A 24,803-nucleotide genomic window follows, 5' to 3' on the forward strand; every position below is an offset into this window, starting at 1 on the left:
AAACCGAAGGTATGTTAGATTACTTTTATTAACGAAAAATTTATAAATCTATAATATTTTAATGTTGATGTATAATAATATCACATTAACCACGTATATAAAGACTTTGTACGTATAACTCAATAAATAACTCAAACTTAAAGTTTAACTGTACAGTATTATGACTTTATGAATTATTTACCAAGACTTATCAGTAGAAAAATTTGTAAATCTCCGAATTCACATGTCCTAATAAACAGTGTTTTCGTTAAAATTACATCTTACTTAATATTTGAAAACCAGTATATACAAGATTTTATAGCAATCTTTTTTTATAAAAAAATAGTACATTATAGAAGTTGTCCGTTTCGAATAGTTCATTATTTAATTTACATTTCTAATCCATTTAAAAACTGCTACGGTATCATAGATTTTTGTTACTGCCGAGTCTGTATCATACTCATCTTTTAAATAGAAAAGTTTAATATTCTCTTGTGTGTGACATTCCAAAACGTTCCATTTTTCAAACAATTTTAAGGAATTTTTTATTGGATCCACACATAAACTCTCACCTATTTTATAACAAAATTAACATTATATTTCTATTATATGCTAATAATCACATTTATTATAAAAGTGTCATGCATTATTACTCACCATAATTTACTATACCACGATCTAAATTTGTTTTCAGTTCGTTTAAAATTTCATGAACTAGTTCTCTCTCAGAAAGTGATCGTCCGACTAATTTCTTAAGAGTAAAGGCGCTGAAAGTATAGGTATCGACTAAAGGTCGTAACAACGTGTGAAAAAATTCCATACGTTTTGCATGTTCCGGTATTAAGCTCAGCTATTAAACAAACATTTTCAAAAATTGTAATCACCGTTTTAAAAGCAAATGAATATATTGTCCACATTTGTAGAAAGCAGCTTACTTTGTACTGAATATTTTTAGCCTTATTCTTCTTAAAATGTTCTTCGTCCGAACTATCATCAAACGTTTGTGCGTATCTCCTGCTCCACAATTCTTCTTCCAAATAACATTCCTATCAAATGATAGACATAATTAACGTTTAGTTAATGGAATAATTATATTAGGATACAATACCTCTTGTAGAGTAATGATATCCGTATGTGAAAGATTCTCTATAGTTTCTATAACAATATGCTCTAATTCTTGGCATGGTTTGCAAAAAATAAATTCGTACTTAAAGATATTACAAAGTTTAAGTGATCTATGAATTAAGACATCTTGAGATACTGTAATGTTGTTTTGAGCAATAGCTACCGGATCGTTGATCTGTGACCTCAATTCAGCATACAAAGCTGTTACTGAAAATGTGTTGAATACACATTAAAAAATTGAGTACATTAAAAATCGTTGTGTTTTCTTACCTACTATGCTATCCATAACATAACACGTTAGCATTGTATTGCTGTAATAAGACAGTTCAATTACATTTGGTAAAATCGATACAGGACGGACCGCAATAACAACATCAGATTTTATTGATTGACCATCAACTGCTTCTGTGATTTCTTGTCTTTGCTGTTTCACTAAACCTGGACCCAAAATATCTAACTGAAAAATAGGTAAGGATACATTTTCTTATCCTAGTAATATTATATTACACATACTAATAACATAATTATTTTACTAACAGCATGATTTATAATATCGATACTTTCTCCGCAGAATGCAATATCTTTATTACGATACTCTAAATCTTGCCTTATCGAATCAAATGTTTTGACTAATTTGTCCAAAGTACAGCCATCTCGGAATTTATTTAGAAGTAAAAATGCAACAACATTTGTTGACATTATCGGTGTTGAGGTAGAGCAATCTAAAAATAATTTTATTTATTTTAGATTATTTTATTTAATACAATATATGGTATTGTTGAACTCTTACCGTATACAACGTGTCGCGCGATACTATCTACTAACTGTCGATATTCTTCTACGATAACATCGGTACCGTAAAGCGATGAACTTGACATTGTGGACTTTAATGGTTTCTCGGTAGGAGCTATTTTTTTGGTAGTGAATTTATTTTGCTGAGCTTGGAAAGACTTCAACATCTCCTATTCATTAAACAAGTAAATTATTATATTATAACGGATGATTTATAAAAATGTAAAGATTCTGGTAAATTGAAATAAAAAATAGTTGAAAATGATTAAAACTATACCTTACCCTAAGCGAAAACGGTTGACAAAAATCAACTTTAACAATGCCGTAATTTCCTTTTACAATTGACCATATAGCTTTGATCATAGACCCAAACGTTTCCATTCTCTTTGGTTGGCCTAGCTGTTCCCTAATAAAATTCCCATCGACGAGGCGCTCATAATTCATTGCAACAGGTACTAACAGTGCATCTTCAACAGTTCCATCCATGTATGCATCAATAATGACACTCAAAATGCCACCTTTTGGCATACATGGTTTACCAGTTCTTGTTCGCCCACCCTCTATAAAGAACTCTAGATTATGACCGGCTTTTAAACTTTCCATTATGTATGTGTGAAGAGTTGCACGATAAAGAACATCTTTACGGCCCAGAACAGGATCAATCCGACGTTTGATAAAAAATGCACCCAAACCTCGTAAAAGCCACCTATCGGATACACATACATATATTAATAGATAATACAACAAAACATTAACAGAATAAGATTATAAAGTATTTATTCTTATAACGTACCCAACTAATGGAATTTTTAAATTATCTCCAGCCGCGATCAATGGATTTCTAATTTCATTCATTAATAAAATGAAGCTAATCATGATATAATCTAAATGACTACGATGTAAGGGAAGAAATACCAATGGAAGACCAGTATCATTTGCCTTTTTTAACATTTCTATTTGAGAAGGTAATACTATAGCAGACTGTATAAAACATGGTAACAATTTGTAAAGAATCCATGCAGTTATTTTAAGTAAAACATTGCTTATTCTGCTTTCCATGTCAAGTAATATCGTCTTGGCTCTAGCTTTTGCCATTGCCAAAGCTTTTTTTTCACTAGTACCTTCATTACTAACCGACTCCCAAGCAGTTAATTTGATTGCTTCCTTTAGTCTTTCATCATTTAAGACCTATAAAAGAAAATTAATCTATAAACTATACGAATATAATATAGAGATAAAATATTTTTAAATCTATTACACTTACTGTTTGCGTTACTCTTGTATAATCATACTCTTTACGAGTATAAACGTGTGAAATACAGTAAAACACTTTCGAAAAAAGTGTATAGCCTGGATTAATTACCAATATATTTAAACCAAAAGGCATATGCTGTTTGCTGATCGTATTTACCAATGAATTCTGTAATGATATAAAAATAAAATTAATGTATAAAAAATCCAAGGAACACGGGCGACAAAAACTTGTACAAAACTACTATTTTAATATTAATCTGACTCTGAAAAACATCAAGGAAGATATACGCATTTAATGTAAATAGTTTGACCATTTGTGGTTGACTTACATTTACCGGGTATCCACGAACTACAATGATACGCAACCATCGTGAGAAATGACCACGCGGTTCTTCGTACATGTTTCGTGTTTTTTTTTTTTTTTTTTTTTTTTTAAATTATAGCGCGTTTGAACGAATTATCATTACTAATGTGACGATTACGAATAAACTTTTATACATAATATTGCAATAAAATGAACGGAAATGCATTGGTTGTATCAACAGTCATTATTATGTGTCCGATAAAAGTACATCCCCAATTTATTGTATGTGTATTACATCTCCGATGATCACAGTTATTAGTTATTATAAGTAATACTTTCTATACTCGCGAGCTATACGAAAGAAAATAAAATGAAATTATGTAATATTTAAATAATGTATACGTATATGTATAGGATATGTATTGTGCGTGCGTGATTACGTGCAGTTTGTAATTACTCTATTCATCAAAGGAATTGACCTGTATCCGATGCAGCAGTTACGTAATTAAATGCGCGTCGAAAGATGGCGTGTTAATTAGGTAATGTCAGATTTATGCTGCACGATAAATAAAATTTAAATTGCACTGACGAGTCTATAGCAGCTTCTACATGCTACGAATAAAAATATCTATTTTCTTAAAATCGGAACACCATACGTTCTATCACTACATTTTTAGGCATACGTATTAAATATTTTAACTATATTATCCGTCATCGCTGTTTCAAGTTATTTTATAAATTTTCAACTTTTACTGTTTCAGTGACTATACTGGTATACGATGAGTATACCATCACCGTAAAACACGATTCGTCTAAACAATACTATGAGTACATTAAATTGAAACATATATGTATACATATACATGTATAAAACTTGATTGATGCAACAAACTTGACGAATTACGAATATTTAGGGTAAAGAGAACGTATATCTGGTAAGTTTGAACTACGCAAAGAAAGACGTACACGTGTACAACCGTAATATTCGCAATTTTGCACGTAGGCTGGTTGCAAGTTTCTAAGCTAAATATACTTTTAGTGTTGTAGGAATGTGAACGAGCGATGTCGACGTGTTGCCGACCGTCCGCGCGCGACTGTTTATTTACCGTATACAATTTTTACTTTACTTTTTTTCGATGCAACATATTGAGGGATTATCGATCCTAAGTGAGTAAATAAAATTTTCTTTATTAATATTGAAATTATTCAATTTCGTTCTAATAATTGTTAGGTCTTTCTGCAACATTGAGATCAAGCGCTTTAAATATAATACTTTAATTGAAAGCAACGATATAAAAAAACGAATATCTTCCTTGAAATTTACATAATCATAAATAGAACCTTATTTATACAGCAAACTCACTTTAGACGATGGAGTACAAGTACTACAGCAATAATGTAAAAACGAAGGCTTTTCTTTAACAAAGGCAGCCAATGGTTCTGTCTCTTTGATTTTAAATAAGGAACTTTCCCGAATCCTTTTCGCTTGTTCCCGATCTTGTATCTTCTTTCTATGTAATTGCTGGCCCGTTCGACGAAGCTCTGAAACGTAATAATTTCCATATACATACATATATCGTAGCCTTTAAATAACTATAATCGAGAAAAAATATTACCTTCCAGTGAAAATCGGGTTGCGTTCGATTCGGGATTTCTGTTCACTGCCGTTCTGGTCTCCCATTTTGCGTATACCTCTTGCAAACGCGTCGAAACTATGTCCACCATGTTATTAGCCCTATGGATCACATTTAAATATAAATTCTTTGAAAGAAGATAGTTTAAACATGTTGTTTTCATGGAGAATCATTTGTTCGACGACTGTACCTACTGCCTTTTCACAGTCTAGTTTGCATTATTTGAAAATATTCAATTACTCATAATCTACGCGCGTGCTTATTTTGCTACAAATTGAAACGTTTCTGAATGGAATTAAGCAGGAAACCCAATCTCTTTTTCATTAATGACTCTCCATCGTAAATTTCATCAGGCATGGCGAATAGAATACAAGCACAATTTCACGGACGTTGCTCTCGAATGCCACCGTGCATCATTCACGGTCGATCTCCGACACTTTTAACGGCTCGATACAGTTGAGTGCAACAGCGAATTCTACGGACGCGATTTCCTTTTTTCGATCGTGTCTCCCCTTGAGTTTTACGTTAGTTATTACATTATTACGTTAGATATTAGCATGTGTTGTTCCACGATCGGCCAACATAATAAACGATCGTGTAAGGCGCACACAAGCATTTACACGAAATTCTGGCCTTAATTAATATTTTCAATTCCCAATTAAATCGTTTAAATACTAGTAAGAAACTTAAATACAGTAACAAGTAACTGTTACTAAAAATACTAAAAATTGTATACTTTAATGATGTATGTAATATTTTCCTAAATTTGAGAAACAAAAGGTAAATGAGTAGTATAGACCGTTCTACAATCTTACGATCAGACAGAAGCGCGTACAGGGTATTTGGCCACCTCTGGGAGTAATTTTAATGGAAGATTCTAGAGGCAAAAATAAGACGAATTTGTCGATTGAGATTTCGTTAAAAAGTTCTAGAAACATTTCCGGCCACACAGCATATTTTCGGTAAAGAATTATTTTCTCGAAAGTGCGTAGGATTTCGAGGGTACGTCTATTCACCAAAAATTATCGTAATTGACCCCCGCAATTTTTTAATTTAATTTTGTTAATAACTTTTTAACGAAGCCTCAATCAACAAATTGATATTCTCGATTTTCGTCTTATTTTTGCCTGTAGAATCTCCCATTAAAATTTTTCCCAGAGGTGGCCGAACACCCTGTACATACATGTATGTATATCGATTTTTAGTAGCATAAATAAAATCCCGACACTGTATAGCGAGTGGACGAAGAGACAGATTTATCGAGGATAAAATGAAAGAAAAAGAAAGATAATTCCATCTATACAGTCTCCATTGTCAGGGTCGAACGCGACTCGTCGAGTTGAGGAGTCCCGTACTCCGGACGTTGTACCGATCGGAAGACGAGCAATACCGCTTTATCGACATGTGTTCAATAATAATAATTTCTGTACCAATTTATTCTTTTTCTTATATTTATAAACGATTTTATTGACAAAATGCGCACGAGGAGTTTAGAGGCCATTAACAATAATTGGCAAAGTCCAATGCGATAATAATATCGCGATACAACCGCTTAAAAAGCATCGAATGGCTACATATGTATGTACATATATACAATACCGCAAACAAACTTCTTTTGTTCCAAGTGGACACGATAACAGCGATTAATTAACCATGTACCGCGTAATACGTGCGTAATATTAGGGATTAAAAAATTTTTATTTGAATCATAAATGAGAAATGAACCTCGCGGTATATTTTATTCTATAATCAAAATTAAAAGTTTCAATAACGGATAAGAAGCTGTTTATCTTTTATTCGTTATTCGAAATTCCTATACATAGTATGTATATGTATTTCGATAAAAGTTTTGCCTATCTTTGCGCTGTACGCTGTTTCTTAAAGGAATTTATCTAACAACGTTTCTGTTGTACATTATTCTATATTGACAAACAGATCGATAAGTTTTAAACCACACGTTTCGACATATCGAAACTAAACAAAAATATCGAATCGAGATTCAAGACCCGATACGTGCAAAACGTGTCATTATTTTGAACATGATACCAATGTTACAGAAAAATTGTCGATGCGATATGCATGCATGTTTTCTGAGCTAATTTTTTTAAGCAGGTGCGCTATGATATTTATCTCTGGAGCCAGGTCGCCGAGAGCAAGGCTCGCTGCTGCGTATCATTTTCGCGAAACTGTTGCACGATTAACAGTTTATTTTTTGCTCTCGGTTACTATGTCGTTTAAATCGAGTCTTTCGTATGTAAATGAAAATAATTTTTACGATAGACAGATAATCGAGCCTCGTGTAACGATAAGTCGAAATTGTAGAACGAGTTCATTTTTTGGCGTGACAGTTGATTTCAAATATCCCCACCGAGAACGCACGTGCTTGATTAACAAAGAATGCCAAACTGTACATTGACAGACAAATTTACTCGATAAAACACTCTTATGTTAGAAGATATTTTCCTTCAGCTTTAAATCATGGAATACAAACGCTACTACGCCTTTCCCGAAGTTTACAATTGCCGTTCTTAAATATTTATTTATACCAGTATCTTTCGATTCAAGAGGAACATTACATATTCTCTAAAACAAGGCAGATTCTTCTTGACAAAAGAGCAAAGGTTACAACAAAAGTAAAGTACTAACTAGCTTTCTGTAAAAAGTTCGAATGGGAATAAAGAAATCCGAATGATATTATCGGCTTGCCAATATTTTAACGATATTACCGATGATCGTTTCCTTTAATGCGGACTACTAATTCGTTTTCGATCATTGGTAAATTATCTAAAAACTTTCATAATATCCTAACTACACTTTCAAAAACTGTTCGAATTCGCGTGAACTTGTAAGTTCAAATTTCGCAATAAATATACGTAGCGAATTATCAAACATGCTCTATGCGAATGGTATTCGCTTTAAAGGTCGAAACCTTTGCTTTAAAGGTCGTATCTTCGTATACATATACATATGTATATGTATAACGAAGATACGCTGTTCGGAGTAATTAGAGAATTGTCCGTTCAAATGATCTTGTTCGATATTTTACAAGCCCTGCAATCCATACGGTAGATGCATGTAAATCTTATTTTTATGAGTGGATCCGGAACCTTTAATCAAACAATTGATTACATTAATTATGCATTTATACAAGCGTATACGCAACAAACGTGTATACAATGTAATTTAATACGAATAATAAATACATATCTTTTAAAGATTTCAAAGCTCTTGGACGCTATCGGGCCCACTGCCACCTTTTTGGATCGGTCACTCGACTAATTTGCACATTGCTACCGTGTCATTACATAACAACAAAATTATAAAAACTTTTCAAGATGAATAGTGTGAGTAAAAACGGGGCAACATTGAGATAAAAAGAAAAATGTAATAATAGTAAAAAGAGGTTCGGTTTTAACTAATGTAAATTTCAAATCTACATATACATATATTAATCGTACTTGAAAGATTCTTAATATTTTTTCAGAATTAACCGTTACACGTTGATATATATATATATACGTATAAGAAAGAAACAAATAACAGATGAACTAAAACAAAATTTACTATCGTTTATTACGTTTCGCAAAAGCAACGTGAAAAATGATCAATGTTATAAGTAACGTCGCTGATAAAATTGTAAAAATAAATATACGAAACTAAATTCAACGAGTTGGATGATGCTGACTCTCAGAAATGAAATGAGATAGTGCTGATACTAATCATGAAACTATGTCAGCTTTTTGGGCCAAGGTCGTTAAATGTGCGTATTTTTCCATCAAACCTAACCGCTCAACGTGTCTCTCTAAAAAGTTAATATTTCTTTATGAAACAAAAATGCGTTCACAGCCGAGTATGCAAATTTTTAGAAAGCTAATATTATCGGTGTTTGATTAGTAAATTTATAAAGAAACGCCAATTGTTTAGCGCTGTTTAGATTAGAAGACCTCCTCCTTAATAAGATAACATGCTTTCCTTCCCTCTGAAAGTTCGCGGACCTCAATTTGAAAAAACACTGGTTTAATACACCAATGTCTGTAATATTCGTACAAGTATGGTTTTCTTACATGCTTTCTTATTCTGAGAATTTAATAAATATTATTTTTTCCAAATGTTATTATCGAACAATGCAAACAGCCACGGAATCATCGAATCAACTTGTATTTTCTATAATAATAGTGGCCAAACTGCGACTCCAGTATAATTATACAATTTATTAAATCAAAATATCGTCTGAAATTAACAGATTAAACAAATATTAAATTAGCTACGTTAAACACTTTAACGTCTGGATAATTCGCGTAAAAACTCCATATAAATAAAAATGGTTTTACTTACTTTGATTTCTTCTCGAAAAATTCGATATGAAAATTTTCTCATGAATCAATGTATCAATGTAAAACTCCCATATATGTACATATGTACGTTACTGCTAAAAAGTATTTGATCGTGTGCCTGGTACAAGAAAAAATAATTTTTCTTTACTAAAAGAACGTCGTTATGAATATTAATGTGGAAACAATAAAATTACATGTATCATTAACTCGTTAAAAATAATAATAAAAGTTATGTGACAATGTACATATGTATATCTAACACAAAACGAATGAAGAAATGGTGCCGTGTCATTATAGTTAAAATACCTAGGCAGAATCCTGGTCCCAACCAGAAACTCACAAATAATAAAAGAAAAGAAATTATGATAAACCTACTTTCTTAAAAAGGTATACATACTGTGTTAGGCTCAATGGAGTATGCGGCCCTCAAGTGTTTTTAACAAACGATATACATACATACGTATGGTTCATACCGCGACAACATTTGGCCACCAACATTGTTCTATAATACTGCACATTTAGTATTTTGTAACCGAATGTAAATGAACGAAAATTACAAAACTATCAAATACGTGTAAGCAACTTCCGAAAGAGAAGAAGTTTTACAGAAGAGTGTGTGAGGAAAGCAACCGGCGTATTCTCCCGTGGCATGCATCGAGAAGAACGATCGTTATACGTTACCTGAAGTTGAATAAATAGAAGAGAACTCCGAAGAAGAGGAAAATTTCAACAAGGCCGTCCATTTCCACGTGTCGTGGATCGCGCGATGCACCGCTCGCCGAAAAAAAAAAAAAAAAGAAAAGCAACACGGCTGACTGGCTCTCGTTAGTCCTTAAAAGAGCGTCGAACTCAACTGCTCGTTTTCATGATTTCAATCACCGTTTATCACGACTCCATTCGATCACGGACGTTGACAATCGCGTAAACTTTGATCCGCGCGTCGATCTCCGTGAAAGAAACGCCGTTGACCACCTCGACGAGATCCATAGATCCGAATTCGGTAACGTTATCGTTAACTCCGAGTACCGGCACCGATTTTTCTCGAATCTTCAAAGCAATACGATGTAACGAAAGTCTGCATCGGCCCGCGACAATCGTCGACGACTTTCTACCGCAATACGTTAAGTAACCGCCGACAATATTCAGCGAGGTCAGTTCACTGACTCGCTTTACTGCCTACAACGGGGAACGCCTGGACGCCTGCAACATCGAAACGCGTTCCCGAGACGTGCAACCGGAGCACATGCGTAATCTTCTGGATCGTTTAAACAACTCTGACGAAGATCTTGGTTGAAAATAAACGGAAAAATATGTCACGTATATGTATATCTGTTTTCTATTCGTTTCGAATTTGTCAAAATGTCTTTCGAAAGTTTGTATTTTCCGGGGTGCCCGATAGGGGTGCTAATACCTTTCGTTTTTTGCTGTTCTAACTTTACCCTTGGATGCAGACGAGCGACTTTTCCCGTTGCGATATCGCAGCGATTCTATGTTTTTCCTTCTCTCGCAACACGAAAACAACCAAGACAGACATAGAAACGACGATATTGTCTGCTTTGGTTGTTTTAATTGCGAAACAAGGAAAAACATAGAATCGTTGCGATATCGCACCGTTCGTTTGCATCAAGCTTGGTTAATCGTTTAAACATACTACATATACGAATTTAAATGTAATCTTAAATGTTAAATTAAATATTTTTACCAACAATTTCCACACTGAACAACTTCACTTTTCATTACCCGTTACACGAATTACGAAAAAATTCCAACCAGCATATTCATATATGTAGTTTTTTGCAATAAATGTAGTCGACAAATACTGTTTTAAACTAGTTATGCGTAAATTGAAGTTTTAAAAATCATTTCGTATGCAACAACTTACTGTATTTATAATCAAACTATTGTTATATCGGCTAATAATCAACCGCAACTCTGACAGTGAAGATACATATCTTACGTAAAACGATAGATGTTACAATATTTTCGATCACTCGTTAATCTAAACGGAACTTGATATTTCACTGAAACCAAGATTTTATTTAACAAACAATAATATTCACGGTATAATACGATCAAAAACAAATTAATTGTACCTTAATTTTGATGACGTTTCAACTCGTACGATTTTAACCGCGAAAACTGACGGTCTATCGTCATAAATAGAATCTCACTTTTCGAAGAAATGCGTAATAACAAAGTCGTTACGGATGTTTCCTATAGAAAGTTGGATAGTAAACGTTGCGTGAAGAAGATCGTTATAAAAACAAAAAACCAGTTTCGATTTCATTCCACAACCGATACGGCCACCGCAGAGGTCGAATCATAACTGCATCCAACGCACCAAGGACCACGTGGTATACGCGGTAGAATAACATCCACCGTCAACGTTCAATAATAAGTTTTATGGTGCCACTTTCCTTACGTTTACGACTTAGAAATAATTGTAAAAATCAGTGGTCGTCTGCGAAAGTATAGAACACGGTCAATGGCAGTAGCCAGGGTATACACGGTATAACGGTGGCGTTACTCTCGATCAACCAATAAGCTTTCGCAGTTATATTGTTAATCAGATTAAAAAAAATAATTGTCATTCCATTCGTATTTTCGTCACTTGTATTCGTTGTATGTACGCACACAAAACGAATGCTTTAAAATTATACAAGAAACGATTTCACGCGCACTGGTCGATTGCAAAGTCACATCAACACGATCGAATGTTATTTTTACTGTTCAAAAGATTCGATATTTATTACCAAAGCGATTTAATAAGTATTTAAATAAGAAGAATGGAACGCACCGTCGATCGTTCCTTTGTATATACTACATACTGTATATTTACGCGATGCATTTTATACGACAAACAACATTCTCGAGAAATCGAATCGGTATGGCCTGATGTCCAGTTACTTCCATGCCACTCGTAAATTAATCCTATTGAAAGCCATTAACGTTTTATGCTGGTCTTTATTGTGCTTCAATTTGTAAGAACGCATTAAGATTCTCTAGCTGTACATCCAGAAACATTCATTGGTAACCAGAGTACCCACGAAAGAACGATTTCGTATGAAACTACACTTTCTTCTCTGTGCGCTACTTTCACAAATCATGGATACTTACCATAAAGGATAATCTTATTGTGCTTTTCTTTAATTACTACTTACGAACATGTATTACGATGGTATAGTATATTTTAATTAATACCATTTTTTTCTTTGTATAATCTTTACCATTAATGATTGTAAATTATCGTTAGTATATGTTGTACACAAGAAATGGTGACAATAATAACATTTTGTTAAAAAATACATGTATGGAATATAACGTATCATAAGATAATTATAGCAGTGTTAATAATATACAACAATTATTGGATTGCATCAATTATTGGATTGCATCAATAAGAAATCAGAGTTCAGCTAATTCAGCTTATCTTAACCATCAAATTCATAAAAGTATAAAACATAACCTTTTCCTCGGCACGCGTCGAACTACATCGAAATCATAACTTACCTTGTGTTGATGGTTCAAGAAGATCCTTGGAATAATATAAATTGTTACAATAAGCACACGAAACACATGTTATTCTTTATAAATACTTTGAAATAAACTTGGCACATTACCCGTTGCAATAAATTGCGTACTGTTGCATGTATTCAACATGCGATGAATGGAAAGCGGATGTTGAAAGAAATAATTATAAATATACGTTTATAAATATTTAACAGCTTATTTAGTTAATTCGAGTGAAATTTTCTAATAAACTTTGTAGATTTTCAATATTTTATAATACTTAAATGTAAATACGTTGACAATCCGACGTATCCTTAACGTTAATATAGTAACAAATTATCAATGAAAACATTACTTTGATATACAATATAAATTTATTAAAAATACCATAATTCTTTTAAACTTGTCATTTATATTTATTGAAAAAGGAAGAAATGAAGTGTGCGATATTTGTGTAGATCGTGCATATACTATATATATGTATACGACGCGGTTGGTACGTAAAGGCACGTGTAGACAGAATTAACAACACTACCTTGTACTGTGACAATAAATAATCTTAATTTTTTAAAAAGTAGTTGTTTAATTATTGTAGCAAATAAGAGCTTTGTTTTAAGATAATTAAAACTTCGAAATAATGGCGGTAAGTAAGAATAATTTTATTATTTAAAATCAGTAATCAAAATGGTAACCTAGTCTTTTTATTTATGTACATACGTAAACCAATATAACTAATTTTTTTTTATCGTTAACATTGCTTTTAAGTTATTATTAACTCAAATTATTAAAACAGTATGCTTTTTATGCATTTTTTCTACTTTTAATGAAACAGAAAAAGCTGAAAATAAGCTTGATTAAAAGAAATAATCAAAAAAGAACTAAACTTATGAAGCAAGGGAAACTTAAAACGAGACGACATAAACCAGCAAAAAAACAAGTTCAGAAAACAGTACCGTTGCATACGGAAGCGATCGAAGAAGAAGAAAGTGATCATGGCGAAGATCTTATGAACATGGTTGAAAAAGATGATTTGGACTTTCTTAGAGAAGCTATTTCTAACAAATCCTATAATTTGTTGCAGCAAATACGTTTAAACGAGTATGTCCAATCATATTTATCGTGATTAATTATCAGAATATTTTGAATTACAATTATTATAAACTATGTCTAATTTAGAACAGTCAACAGTAGGAAAGATGATAACAACCAAAAAAGAAAAAATGAAGCAACATTAGAAGAAGTATATGAAAATGATGTGTCAAAAATAATGAAGGATAAAGGTATAAAAAAGGTTCGAATGTTACTTCCTACAAAAACTCAAAATGGAGTTATAGAAAAAAGGTTAATCGAAGAGACTAATAATGAAGATAATGAAAATGAATCTGACGCAGAGAATGATACACAAGACACCAAAATGGAAGAAGAAAAGGCTGTATATGTAAGATGCAATTAATTTGATGCAATATTATTAATTATTAAAACACTACATACATATTTATACGTGTTTTAGACCGAAGATAAAGATGAAAATAAAAGACCCGTGTCTATGATAGAATTTTTAGCATGTCGTAAAGAAGTGCTAAGGTCTAAACGTTTAAAGATAGGATTACTTTCTAGTACACTTTTAGAAACACCTGAAAATAAATCTGAAAATTTTAAAGCACTTTTAGAACTAATGGAAGAAACTAATCCAGAAGTATATGTTACAGTTAGAAAGCTAGCAACTGTATCTTTGTTAGAAGTTTTTAAAGATTTGTTGCCAGCTTATCATATTCTTCAAATTCAACAGGAAGGCGTAAGATGTACGTGGCTATGATATTTATATAACAATGTTATTTATATTGTAAATTATAGTATTTAAATGACAAATCTTTTGTTTCTTCAGTTAAAAAAGAAACGTTGGCACTGCAAAATTATGAAGCTATATTATTAAGGAGCTATAAACGATATTTACAAAAACTGGAGAAAATGGCCGGTGTCTTAAGAAAGAAGAAGGGAGATAGACGCCAATTAAAAGAACAATACATTGAATTAGGCAGACTGGCACTAAATTGCATGTGCGATCTTTTAACAGCACATCCTTACTTTAATTATTCTGTTAACATAGCAAATTTTCTTATACCATTCTTGGATAATAGATATGAGTTTATAAGACAATGTGTAGCTAAATGCATTTCTCAAATATTCAAAGAAGATAAACGCGCGGAATTATCTCTTGCAGTAAGAAATTAAAAGATTTATAACTCTATTTGTTTTGCATTGTTAAAGTATTATTATTATAATATTGCTAAAATTTTCAGTTAGTACGTAGACTAAATCAGTACATAAAATTAAAGGCTCATTCTGTTCACTCTGAAGTTATATCTGTACTTTTGTCTCTTCGTATTAAGGATGTGAATTTAGACAAAGAAAAAGTGGAAGAAACTAAACAAAAAAAACTCGTATCTCATAAACAAAGAATTCTTGCTTTAAGTAAACGCGAAAGAAAAAAAAATAAGAAGTTAGAGCAAGTAGAAAAAGAATTGCTCGAAACTAAAGCAGAAGAAAATAAACAATCTAAACAGAAAATGCTTACCGAGATAACAAGTATAGTGTTTACAATTTACTTTAGAATTTTGAAACAAAATCCTAATAGTAAGATTTTATCTATTAGTCTGGAGGGTCTAGCAAAGTATACTAATTTTTTGCTACATTTAATTATCCATTATATTATACAATATCTAATTCCACGTAATAATTATAGGTTTGCGCATTGTATAAACATGGAATTTTATCAAGATTTAGTAACTGTCATAGATAAATTAATGGAAGAAGGCAATTTAAGTATGAGGAATCAATTACATTGCATACAATGTGTATTTACCATATTATCGGGTCAAGGTTCTGCATTAAATCTTGATCCTTACAGGTTGGTCTTAAAGAAAATGATGCTTTAAGAAAACAAATTTAAATTAAATGTACGATTATATTCTGCAGGTTTTATGTACATTTATATAAAAATTTATTAAATATTCACTGTGGTAAGACCCACCCAGAGACAGAGATCCTTATAAAAACTTTAGTACAAGTTTTAATCCATAGAAGAAAACGAATTACACAAAATCGCTTGACAGCATTTATCAAAAGAATGGCTATAGTGACTATGCAATCGCAACATAATGCTGCCATTAGTATTCTAGGTATAATAAAGCAAAGTATGCAGCTTGGAAAAGCAGCCAATGTTTTACTAGATACTGACCGTAGTGCTGGAGATGGTTTTTATCAACCAGAATTAGAAGAGCCTGAATGTTGCAATGCACATTGTTCAGCATTATGGGAACTTGCAGCTTTACAAGTATGTATTTACATAAGTTACATAAAGTTTATATTATAAATACACATGAACTTTTTTAATTTCGTCATATGCGATCTATTAATTAATTATACTTTTCTTTTTTATTAGCGACATTATCACCGTATTGTACAAAAAATAGCGAAAAATATAGCTTCTGGAGTGCCATCAACTGGAGAAGGTAGTTTATCTCCAGATATTGCAAAATTGTAAGTATACATATGCGAATTGATATTTTGTAACAGAATGAAAGTTATTTAATTTGTTTCAGAACTCCGGAAGAACTTTATGCTGAATTTGATCCTTCTGGTGTTGTATTCAATCCATCAGTTCCAGTTCCCAAAAAGACAAATGTAAAGGGAACAGTAACTACTCATCGCTTTATAAGTAGTAAATTCAACGATTATGTTAATACTATAAATAACATTGAATTATTCGTAAATGAATACGTAGATTTTTATAAAGCATATAACAGTCAACGTTACATGTAATACAAGAATAAAATGAACAGTATGTTACTTAAAACTGTGCATATTTTGTAAATAATTACAAATAGAGTTCTTACAATCGTTTTGTTAATTTAAATAGCATAGTAGATGCAGCCCTAAATGTCTCGTATGTAGCGACGTAATAGATACTGTTCCGAAGTAAGTATATTAAAAAATACTTTACTGTAGTTAGAAGACATGCCAATGAAGTGGGTAACAATAATAATTGTGATCCATATATTCATAAACTATTGTTTTGTATCTATTATCACAATTTATAGAATTTCAAATCGACTGAAAACGATTAAGTACATAAAGTAACAGGTGATCTCATATTTGAGAAAAAAACACAGAATGCCCATAGTTTGGTAAAAACGAATTGTGATGGTCATATGTTGCTAAATGAAAAATACTATCAAGTTAAACATTAAAGTGATAAGAAAGAAACAATGTTGCCTAACAAATAGTATATTTTTCATTCAAGTGTTGTAATTTCAATAATAAAAATTGTTTACTCTATTTTTGGTTTGTATAATGTTTTTGAATATTCCCTGTTTTCCTCAGATAATCTTTATTTACTCATTAGAACTTTATAACATATTCAAATATGTCTACAATAAATAACATGTATTAACAGAGCATTAATTCTTGGTTGAAAATATCAGTCTACATATTATTCGTTGTAAATTTGTTTAAAGAGCCTAAAAATGTTTTCTATTTCATACTAACTGTTCATAATTGAGAAAAAAGGACATTTTAATATAGATATTACAAAATACTTTATATATCTTTTTACAAAGAGAAATCTGAAGTTGATTAAAAAGTTACAGATTGAAAGTTTTCTTTACAAGATATTTCTGTAAAATGTATTCTTTATAGTCTTTTTTTTTTTTTTTTTTAATAATATATATATGTATATACATATATACAGGGTGTTCGGCCACCCTTGGGAAAAATTTAAAGGGGGGATTCTAGAGGCCAAAATAAGACGAAAATCAAGAATGCCAATTTGTTGATGAAGGCTTCATTAAACAGTTATAAACGTTTAAAGTTCCGACCGTACTGAATTTTTTTCTCAAAAATGCGCAAGATTTCGGGGATATGTCTGTTGACCAAAAATGCTTGCAATTGACCCCCGCAACCGAAAATAATTTTTCCAGAACGATTTGAAATTTTTGAATTTAATTGTTAATAACTTTTTAACGAAGTCTCCATCAACAAATTGATATTCTTGATTTTCGTGTTATTTTGGCCTCTAGAATCCCCCATCAAAATTTTTCCCAGGGGTGGCCGAACACCCTGTATATATGTATAATTGTTTTTTTTACACAAACTAAGATAATGCGAATCGCATTTTCATTTTAGTTATACTGCAATAAGGAACCATATATATTTATTAACTATTAAATCTATTTAATTAGTTACATTTACATAATTACATTTATAAAGTCATTACATCATCAACTCTGGTAGGTTGTGAATTATTCTCTTCATTTACATTTAATTTTGTTTCAGTCGAAATTTGTTCTACGTTATCACGATTTGTTGATGATGTTAGATCAATTCTTTGCATAGGTATATATTTACGTTCTATAATATTCATTTTTATAGCATCTTCTATTTCCAACAATTCGTCTCTAAACTTATCATCGTTCTTTATTAATTGCTTTGATGCGATTTGTGCATATTTGTGTTCGTTTTTGTCAAGACTTACGAGTTTAGGTGTATTAACTTTGTCAACTGTCTTTGTAACAATAACCGACTCGTTTTTATCAGTTTGATGAGGTGGTTGAGAATTTCTTTTTGCAAGAATTATTTTAGTATATTTGATAGTAGGTTGGTTTGTACGGGTTTGTATAGGTATTGTACTTTTCGTTTTGGATATGGTAGGATTTTGAGGTCTTGTCTGCAATATTACGTGATTTAGGTTTTGTACAGTTACGTTGGGGCATATGATAGTTTGAGTAGAAGGTGTTACAAATTTATTAGTTGTTTGCTGTAGCTTATCTTGCTTGTTGCTTATGAGAACAACTTTAGTGTTGCTATTTAGTTTAGATGTACCTTTCTCATGGATATCCATAGGTACAGCAACGTGCGACAAAGGTGGATTCTTTTCGATAGAATTTAAATTATCATCATCCTTTGCAAAAATTATCGGTATATCCAATATGTTTCCCAAGTCATCGTCGATATTATTTGCAAGACAATTCTTCTGTACTGTCTGAGGCTTCGCTTTGTGAATTCTTTGTAAACTAGATGCATTGACTGTAATTTTTGGCATTGTTTTCATAGATTTATGAGTAGTTTTCAGTTTATTAGACAGTGGTAAGATAGTCCCGGAATTATGGCTATTTAACGGTACTATTACCGACGAACAAGCAGGTTTAGCATTAAGGGAACTTTCAACCATAATTATATTCCCGCATGATGTATTATGAGAGTTATCGTTGTTATTACACGTTGTTACTTGTCGAGGTAATTGTGACATCTTGAACGTATCCAACGAATGTGTAGAACTGAGCATCACATGCGAAGAATTACTGGTTGTTGCCATGTTGTCCATCACTATAAAATACATAGGTATGTTTCAACAAGTTTTTAGAATATAAGCTAAGAGATAATTTAGTGGCTTAATATAAACACCATTCAACGATTTAAATATATGTTCAAAAATTGCAGGAAAACAATTATTGCTATATCGTAAATCATGCAAAAAATCGTTAGACGTACAATAAAAGAGTTGACATCTCTTTGATTAATTTTTCCACTAACTTTCATATATATATATATATATATATATGTCATCAAATTATTAGAAATCATGTAACTAAATCATAATACAATAGTAACATGTATACAAAGTTTTACCGAACAGTTTTACAATGTAATGCAATATGATATAACAGAAAGTGTCTCTAATTCGTTACAATATTTTGCACACACTGTTAATGTTGAATAGGACTGGGGTCAGGATACAAATAAATTCAAATTACATGAAAAAATATTTATTTAATACAAAATAAAAGATATTACTAAATATTTACAACATATTACTTTAGATATTTTTGAATATATAAACTTATATTAACTGTAAAATAATACAAATACATGCTATATTTTGGAGATTTGTTTGTCACAGTACATGCTAAACAGATATATATATATATACACATACATATATATATAATCCCTTTAGTATTTTTAAATAGCAAGAATAATTTATAAGGAATATTTTGTTCTACATATACAAGTCCAATACAAGAACATAAATGCACTAATAATAATAATAATAATAATAACAACAACAACAACAGCAATAATAATAATAATAATAATAATAATAATAATAATAATAATAATAGGGAAAGTGGTAAGACTAGAAATAAATAAGATCTATTCGATTTATTTAATTAATTTAGTTGTTCTACAGAGACACATTTGATATAAAGAAATTAAAAGTTTTAATCTACAATTTACACACATGATAGCGAAAAAAAAAATTATTGTTGTACTCCTATATCAATGGTGTTCATGCAAATGCTTAACTTGTTCATAAATAGACATAATCTGCATGATGCCATATAAATTTATACAATGTTGCCAAATTAAGATAATAAGTTATAGAAGAGTATATGCTAAAAATTATTTTAACAAACTAAAGTAGTTTTGAAAAATTAGTAAATCAACTAAAAGGAATATGCCAGGTAAAAACTCCGATTTATACATAAATCTCTAATGTTGCACCTACAATTAAGGAATTAATACAAAAGAAATTGAAAAATTACATAAACGAATACTGAAAGTAGTAGGTACGACGGGAATTTATTTTATTATTCATATTTTGTGCTTTCTTATCAAGTTTGTTTTTTAATTCCTATTTTTAGATCGTGATTGTTTTAAGATAAATTCGTTATAATCTTTTATGCGTATTATACAGGTTGTATGAAATATATTTCAAATATACATGTCACAGTTGCATAAATTTTATATACATATGTACAAAATTTGTTATCAAATTTAGAATTAAAATATTTTTCTTTAAAAAAAAAATGTGTTAGATAAAAATTTGTTTTACATTATACAAAACTTTACCAGCCAAAAATACTTTTTACAAACAATAAATTTGTATTTTATAATTCTTTCGTAGATTAAATATATCATAATTTTCTATCGATAAGTTCTGTGTACACTTAATAAAAAACTAAAAGATATTACGATGTATGTAAATTACTTAGTATCTGAGCAGATAATAATATTCTACCTTTTGATATCGTAGATGTAGTTGGTGTTATACTAGTTGCCACAGAATTGTTTGGTGTCAATAGGATACTAGAAGCTGATGATACACGCGCAGGCGATGAACTAGTGGCGAGCGTAAGAGAATTTTTCCCATTTTGTAAGATAGTCGATAAATTTCCATTCGATGTACCAACCATACATTTACTATGTATTGCTATACAGAAGAATTAAAAAATGTGTGAAATAAAATAGGAATGATTAGAGAAAGGTACATAACATACTAGTTACATTAATTGTACCTGTAGTGGTTGGAGTATTAACTCTAATTTGATTTCCCGATGTTGTTAAAACGTTGACCAGTTTTGCATCGCTATTTTTGTCGGGAATATTAAAATGCCTGTAATTGTTTGATATTACTTTAGAAAATCCTTTGCTCGAAGAAACTATTGCTTTCATTTTCGAAACATTCTGCAGCTGGACATTTGTTGGTATAATTTTAGGCACTTTAGTTGACGATACTGAAGATTTAGGAGTACTTTTAATTGTAGTAGACATAGATTGACCAGACGATGCCGGTGCTAAACGTATTGGACCAATAGGCGCTAAACTTGCTAATGAACCAATATTTAACGTTATACCACTATTATCCGAACTTGAAGTTTGCTAAAATAATAGTGTACGTTATTACATGTAATTACCTTAATAGGAAAATAAAAATTACTGTATCGACTATTTACCTCTCCAGAAAGCCTAGACGTTATTAAATGCTCTACAAAATGTGCTTTCTGATTATTAACAATCCGAGGTTTGCGTTTTACAGTTTGCGTATGACTCGTATGCGTTCCACTCACTGCAATTAAGTTTGATTGCGTACCAAACGATCCTACTTTAGATATCGTAGTCGATGGTATATTTTGTCCGATGGATACTGCTGATGAAATTGGTGTATTTGGTCGAGATTTTTTTAAAGTCGGCGAATTTGGTTCACTTTCAACGGAGCTACTAGTTGAATTCCTTCGTTTCCGAGGTTCTTTTCTGTTGCTTTTGTTTTCATAATTCGATAATAATGTTGATCTTAATGGTAGCGGATGTGGTTGTAAAAGAATACTGCCTACAAAGTCTCCAATTTCATCCAAAATGTATCTATCAACCATACTTTGCGTAATACCCTCCGATATTTTTTTTGCCGTAGATATCCTTAAATGATCGTCCGCAGTTCCAACTACTACTAAACCTGTTTCAACTAACATTTTTTCCCTAAGATCTTCCAAATCATTTTGTCTTACAAGCGTAGCGTTTTGTCCTATGACGAACATAACTGGACACCGAATATCCATTAACGTATCATCGGGTGTACCTCTTTTTCCCTCGACCGTGGAAAAAGGAAAGCCAAGACAAATAACTGCAGTCACGTGTTCTATTTGTGCTACCTGAAAACAATAACGTATAATATTAAAAATGCCATGTAACACATAAAACATTTCAAGATAAAAAATATATACCTGACATGCAAGAGCAGCACCAGTATTGAAACCAACAAGTATTATTGGTCGGCCAGGACAATCGCTTCTGATATCTTGTATCTTTGTTCTTGTAGCTTGAACTAGTTGATCAATGCACACCATCATTGTCATTCTATTGGCTGCCAAACCTAAATGCGTGTGAACGGTAACAACCATTCCTAGAGCTCCCAATTGTGAAATCCACTTCTGTTGTCGAGAAGAAATATTAGATCCAACTCCAGAAGGAGCTATTACTAAAATTGGATTTCCCGGTAATTTTTTCTACAACAAGGATAACAATTATATATATGAATTTGAAAACCGATTAATTATAATGGCCCATGATGAAATATAATTACAAGTCTATTGGTATTTAAACTTGGAGTAATCGGATCCCACGTTCGTTTGAGAAGCGATCCAAGGGTTTCCCACGTTATAGAACCCGTTTTTGCATTAATATTTGGCTGTACAGCGATCATCTTATCGACGAGTTGAGGAATTTTAAGTCGTAGACTTTGCAATATATCTAGATAAATTCCAAGATATTCTTGGGGAAGATGATCGAACAACAAGCTGTGCAACCATTGAGCAAGTCTCCAATCCCAACCAGCCGATGCCAAAGTTTCTCGAAATCGTCTCGTGGCCGTGTCGATCGACGTTCGTCGAAAAACTGGTTCTATTGGATTATTTACTTTGGCTAATCTTGCCAGTCTTTCCGAGTTTAATATTTTAAGAACTTTGGTAAATAGTCGATTTTGAACAGGCGACCACAAAATTTTGTCGAGACGTTCTTCCCAATCTGCATTTTCATCTGGTCGAGCAAAATTTGCTAACCGTTCAAGTTCGTCCATTTGATGTCGCGCTCTTGTCAAATCTACCGGCGGTATTAACGATTCGCTATAATCTTCTTCTATGTCAATTTCTTCAACCTGGACAAGTTTCTCCCTGAAACATTAAAAGTTACAATATACTTATATACTTGATAAATATGTTTAACATTTTATAATCTCTCTTCCTTACGTTGACAAATTTTTTTTTGAAAAAAATAACTTTTTTATTGGCTTTACGTAAACATTTTCTGGTTTCCAGTTCCATGGTCGAGCGTAACAATGATCTTTTGTAATCACATCAACTTCCATTTCATAGCACCCAGCGATTTGATGCAAGTATGTTGTTAATCTATTCGAATTATCATCAAATGTTTCACCGATTGGACTTGGTATTCTACAACCACTAATAGATGTAGAAGGTATCGTAGATGTTGATGTCAACATTATTATTTTAAACTATTAATTCAAAAGACATCCATAAGTGGAATTAATTGTTTCAATAACCATTATGGCAATCGTTTAAACATTTCCTTCTACGACCAAATTACACCTACAAAAAGATCAGAATATTATATATAGCTAACAATTATTACAATATTATTATATTGAGGTTTTTATTATCATATAAATTTTATGTAAAAATAAAACTATTTAATCCCTTATGGTAGAACGATGTGGTATGCATGTCGAACAACTTTGTTGTTTGAACATAGTTTATCATGTAGTAAACGTGCACCACCTTGCAACCTTGCAAACAGATACATTTAGATAAAATTTCTATAGAAATGACTTTTTGGTACAAGCTATACCGTCTCTCCTAATTTCAAGTTATGACTTCAAGTTATTACTACAGATGGTTTGGTCACAAGCATCGACAAATCAATTCCACCACAAATGGTTAATAGATAAAATGTCTTTACAAGTAACCCATTAAGAATGCTTAAAGAAAACCAAATAAAGAAGACACATGTGTAAAAAAATTATATACCGAGTATAAAATTTATAAGCACATACATAAATGTTTTCTTAGGTGTATCTACATCACATTGTTTATATTAAATGCTTATCTCTATGATAAAACTAACCCCTATTACGTGTTAGATTGAAAACTGTTTCTTGTTAATTACCACAATATTAATTATTCGTAATAATGAATAACCTGATTCAAACAAAGAAAAACAATTTAATGTAATCTAGTATAAAAAGAGGGTATCGACAAAACATCTGTAAAGTATATTGTACGTACCTACATGGATACCTATGGTACGATACACTGACTAATAAATATTATCGGTAAACTTAACCAATACGTAACGTAATACAATGCATGAAACGAAAAGGAATAAAGTTAATAAAAACGTACGTGACTAGGTACATAAACGTATTTATTAATTCTTCCCGTTAGAGGAGAATACAGTAACACAGAGTAACATGTGATTCTGTAACATGAAACTAAAGTTTAGCGGCTTCGCTAAACGTAG

General features: G+C 31.5%; 3 protein-coding genes across 13 annotated transcripts; 1 reads left to right on the top strand and 2 right to left on the bottom strand.

The window, feature by feature from the left end:
- Positions 1-9: 9 nt before the first annotated feature.
- Positions 10-13,068, bottom strand: Mino (glycerol-3-phosphate acyltransferase mino). Of its 5 annotated transcripts, XM_076775158.1 has the most exons (15): positions 11,516-12,117; positions 11,305-11,443; positions 10,104-10,696; positions 5,071-5,189; positions 4,818-4,996; positions 3,161-3,316; positions 2,690-3,084; positions 2,179-2,602; positions 1,895-2,066; positions 1,642-1,826; positions 1,375-1,561; positions 1,088-1,311; positions 915-1,025; positions 637-829; positions 10-551 (listed from the first exon to the last, which is right to left on the bottom strand). In XM_076775158.1, the coding sequence occupies exons 3-15, from the start codon at positions 10,163-10,165 to the stop codon at positions 364-366; spliced, it is 2,595 nt and encodes an 864-aa protein (XP_076631273.1). In that variant the 5' UTR covers positions 10,166-10,696; positions 11,305-11,443; positions 11,516-12,117; the 3' UTR covers positions 10-363. The 5 variants fall into 5 exon arrangements, with proteins under 5 accessions (XP_076631273.1, XP_076631275.1, XP_076631276.1 ...); XM_076775160.1 differs by lacking the exon at positions 10,104-10,696; XM_076775161.1 differs by lacking the exons at positions 10,104-10,696; positions 11,305-11,443; positions 11,516-12,117 and adding an exon at positions 12,933-13,068.
- A 185-nt stretch (positions 13,069-13,253) lies between these two features.
- On the top strand, positions 13,254-17,296 carry Noc3 (Nucleolar complex protein 3). Of its 4 annotated transcripts, XR_013080501.1 has the most exons (11): positions 13,254-13,575; positions 13,765-14,030; positions 14,109-14,370; positions 14,443-14,734; positions 14,818-15,152; positions 15,233-15,603; positions 15,676-15,840; positions 15,909-16,266; positions 16,375-16,472; positions 16,535-17,075; positions 17,196-17,216. XR_013080501.1 is itself a non-coding variant. In XM_076775163.1 (10 exons), exons 1-10 carry the CDS (start codon positions 13,570-13,572, stop codon positions 16,752-16,754), a joined length of 2,373 nt encoding a protein of 790 aa, XP_076631278.1. In that variant the 5' UTR covers positions 13,254-13,569; the 3' UTR covers positions 16,755-17,296. The 4 variants fall into 4 exon arrangements, 3 of the variants coding, with proteins under 3 accessions (XP_076631278.1, XP_076631281.1, XP_076631279.1); XM_076775163.1 differs by having other exon boundaries at positions 16,535-17,296; XM_076775166.1 differs by lacking the exon at positions 15,233-15,603 and having other exon boundaries at positions 14,818-14,989; positions 16,535-17,296.
- A 384-nt stretch (positions 17,297-17,680) lies between these two features.
- Rcd1 (Reduction in Cnn dots 1) lies at positions 17,681-24,759 on the bottom strand. Of its 4 annotated transcripts, none has more exons than XM_076774380.1 (8): positions 24,569-24,759; positions 23,513-23,872; positions 22,852-23,437; positions 22,493-22,774; positions 21,728-22,420; positions 21,290-21,653; positions 21,013-21,204; positions 17,681-19,316 (listed from the first exon to the last, which is right to left on the bottom strand). In XM_076774380.1, exons 2-8 carry the CDS (start codon positions 23,764-23,766, stop codon positions 18,193-18,195), a joined length of 3,495 nt encoding a protein of 1,164 aa, XP_076630495.1. In that variant the 5' UTR covers positions 23,767-23,872; positions 24,569-24,759; the 3' UTR covers positions 17,681-18,192. The 4 variants fall into 4 exon arrangements, with proteins under 4 accessions (XP_076630495.1, XP_076630498.1, XP_076630496.1 ...); XM_076774383.1 differs by having other exon boundaries at positions 24,686-24,722; XM_076774381.1 differs by lacking the exon at positions 24,569-24,759 and adding an exon at positions 24,408-24,475.
- Between the last annotated feature and the right edge of the window lie 44 nt (positions 24,760-24,803).

This window comes from Colletes latitarsis, chromosome 10 (assembly GCF_051014445.1).
Source record: "Colletes latitarsis isolate SP2378_abdomen chromosome 10, iyColLati1, whole genome shotgun sequence".
Classification (NCBI taxonomy): Eukaryota; Metazoa; Arthropoda; class Insecta; order Hymenoptera; family Colletidae; genus Colletes; species Colletes latitarsis.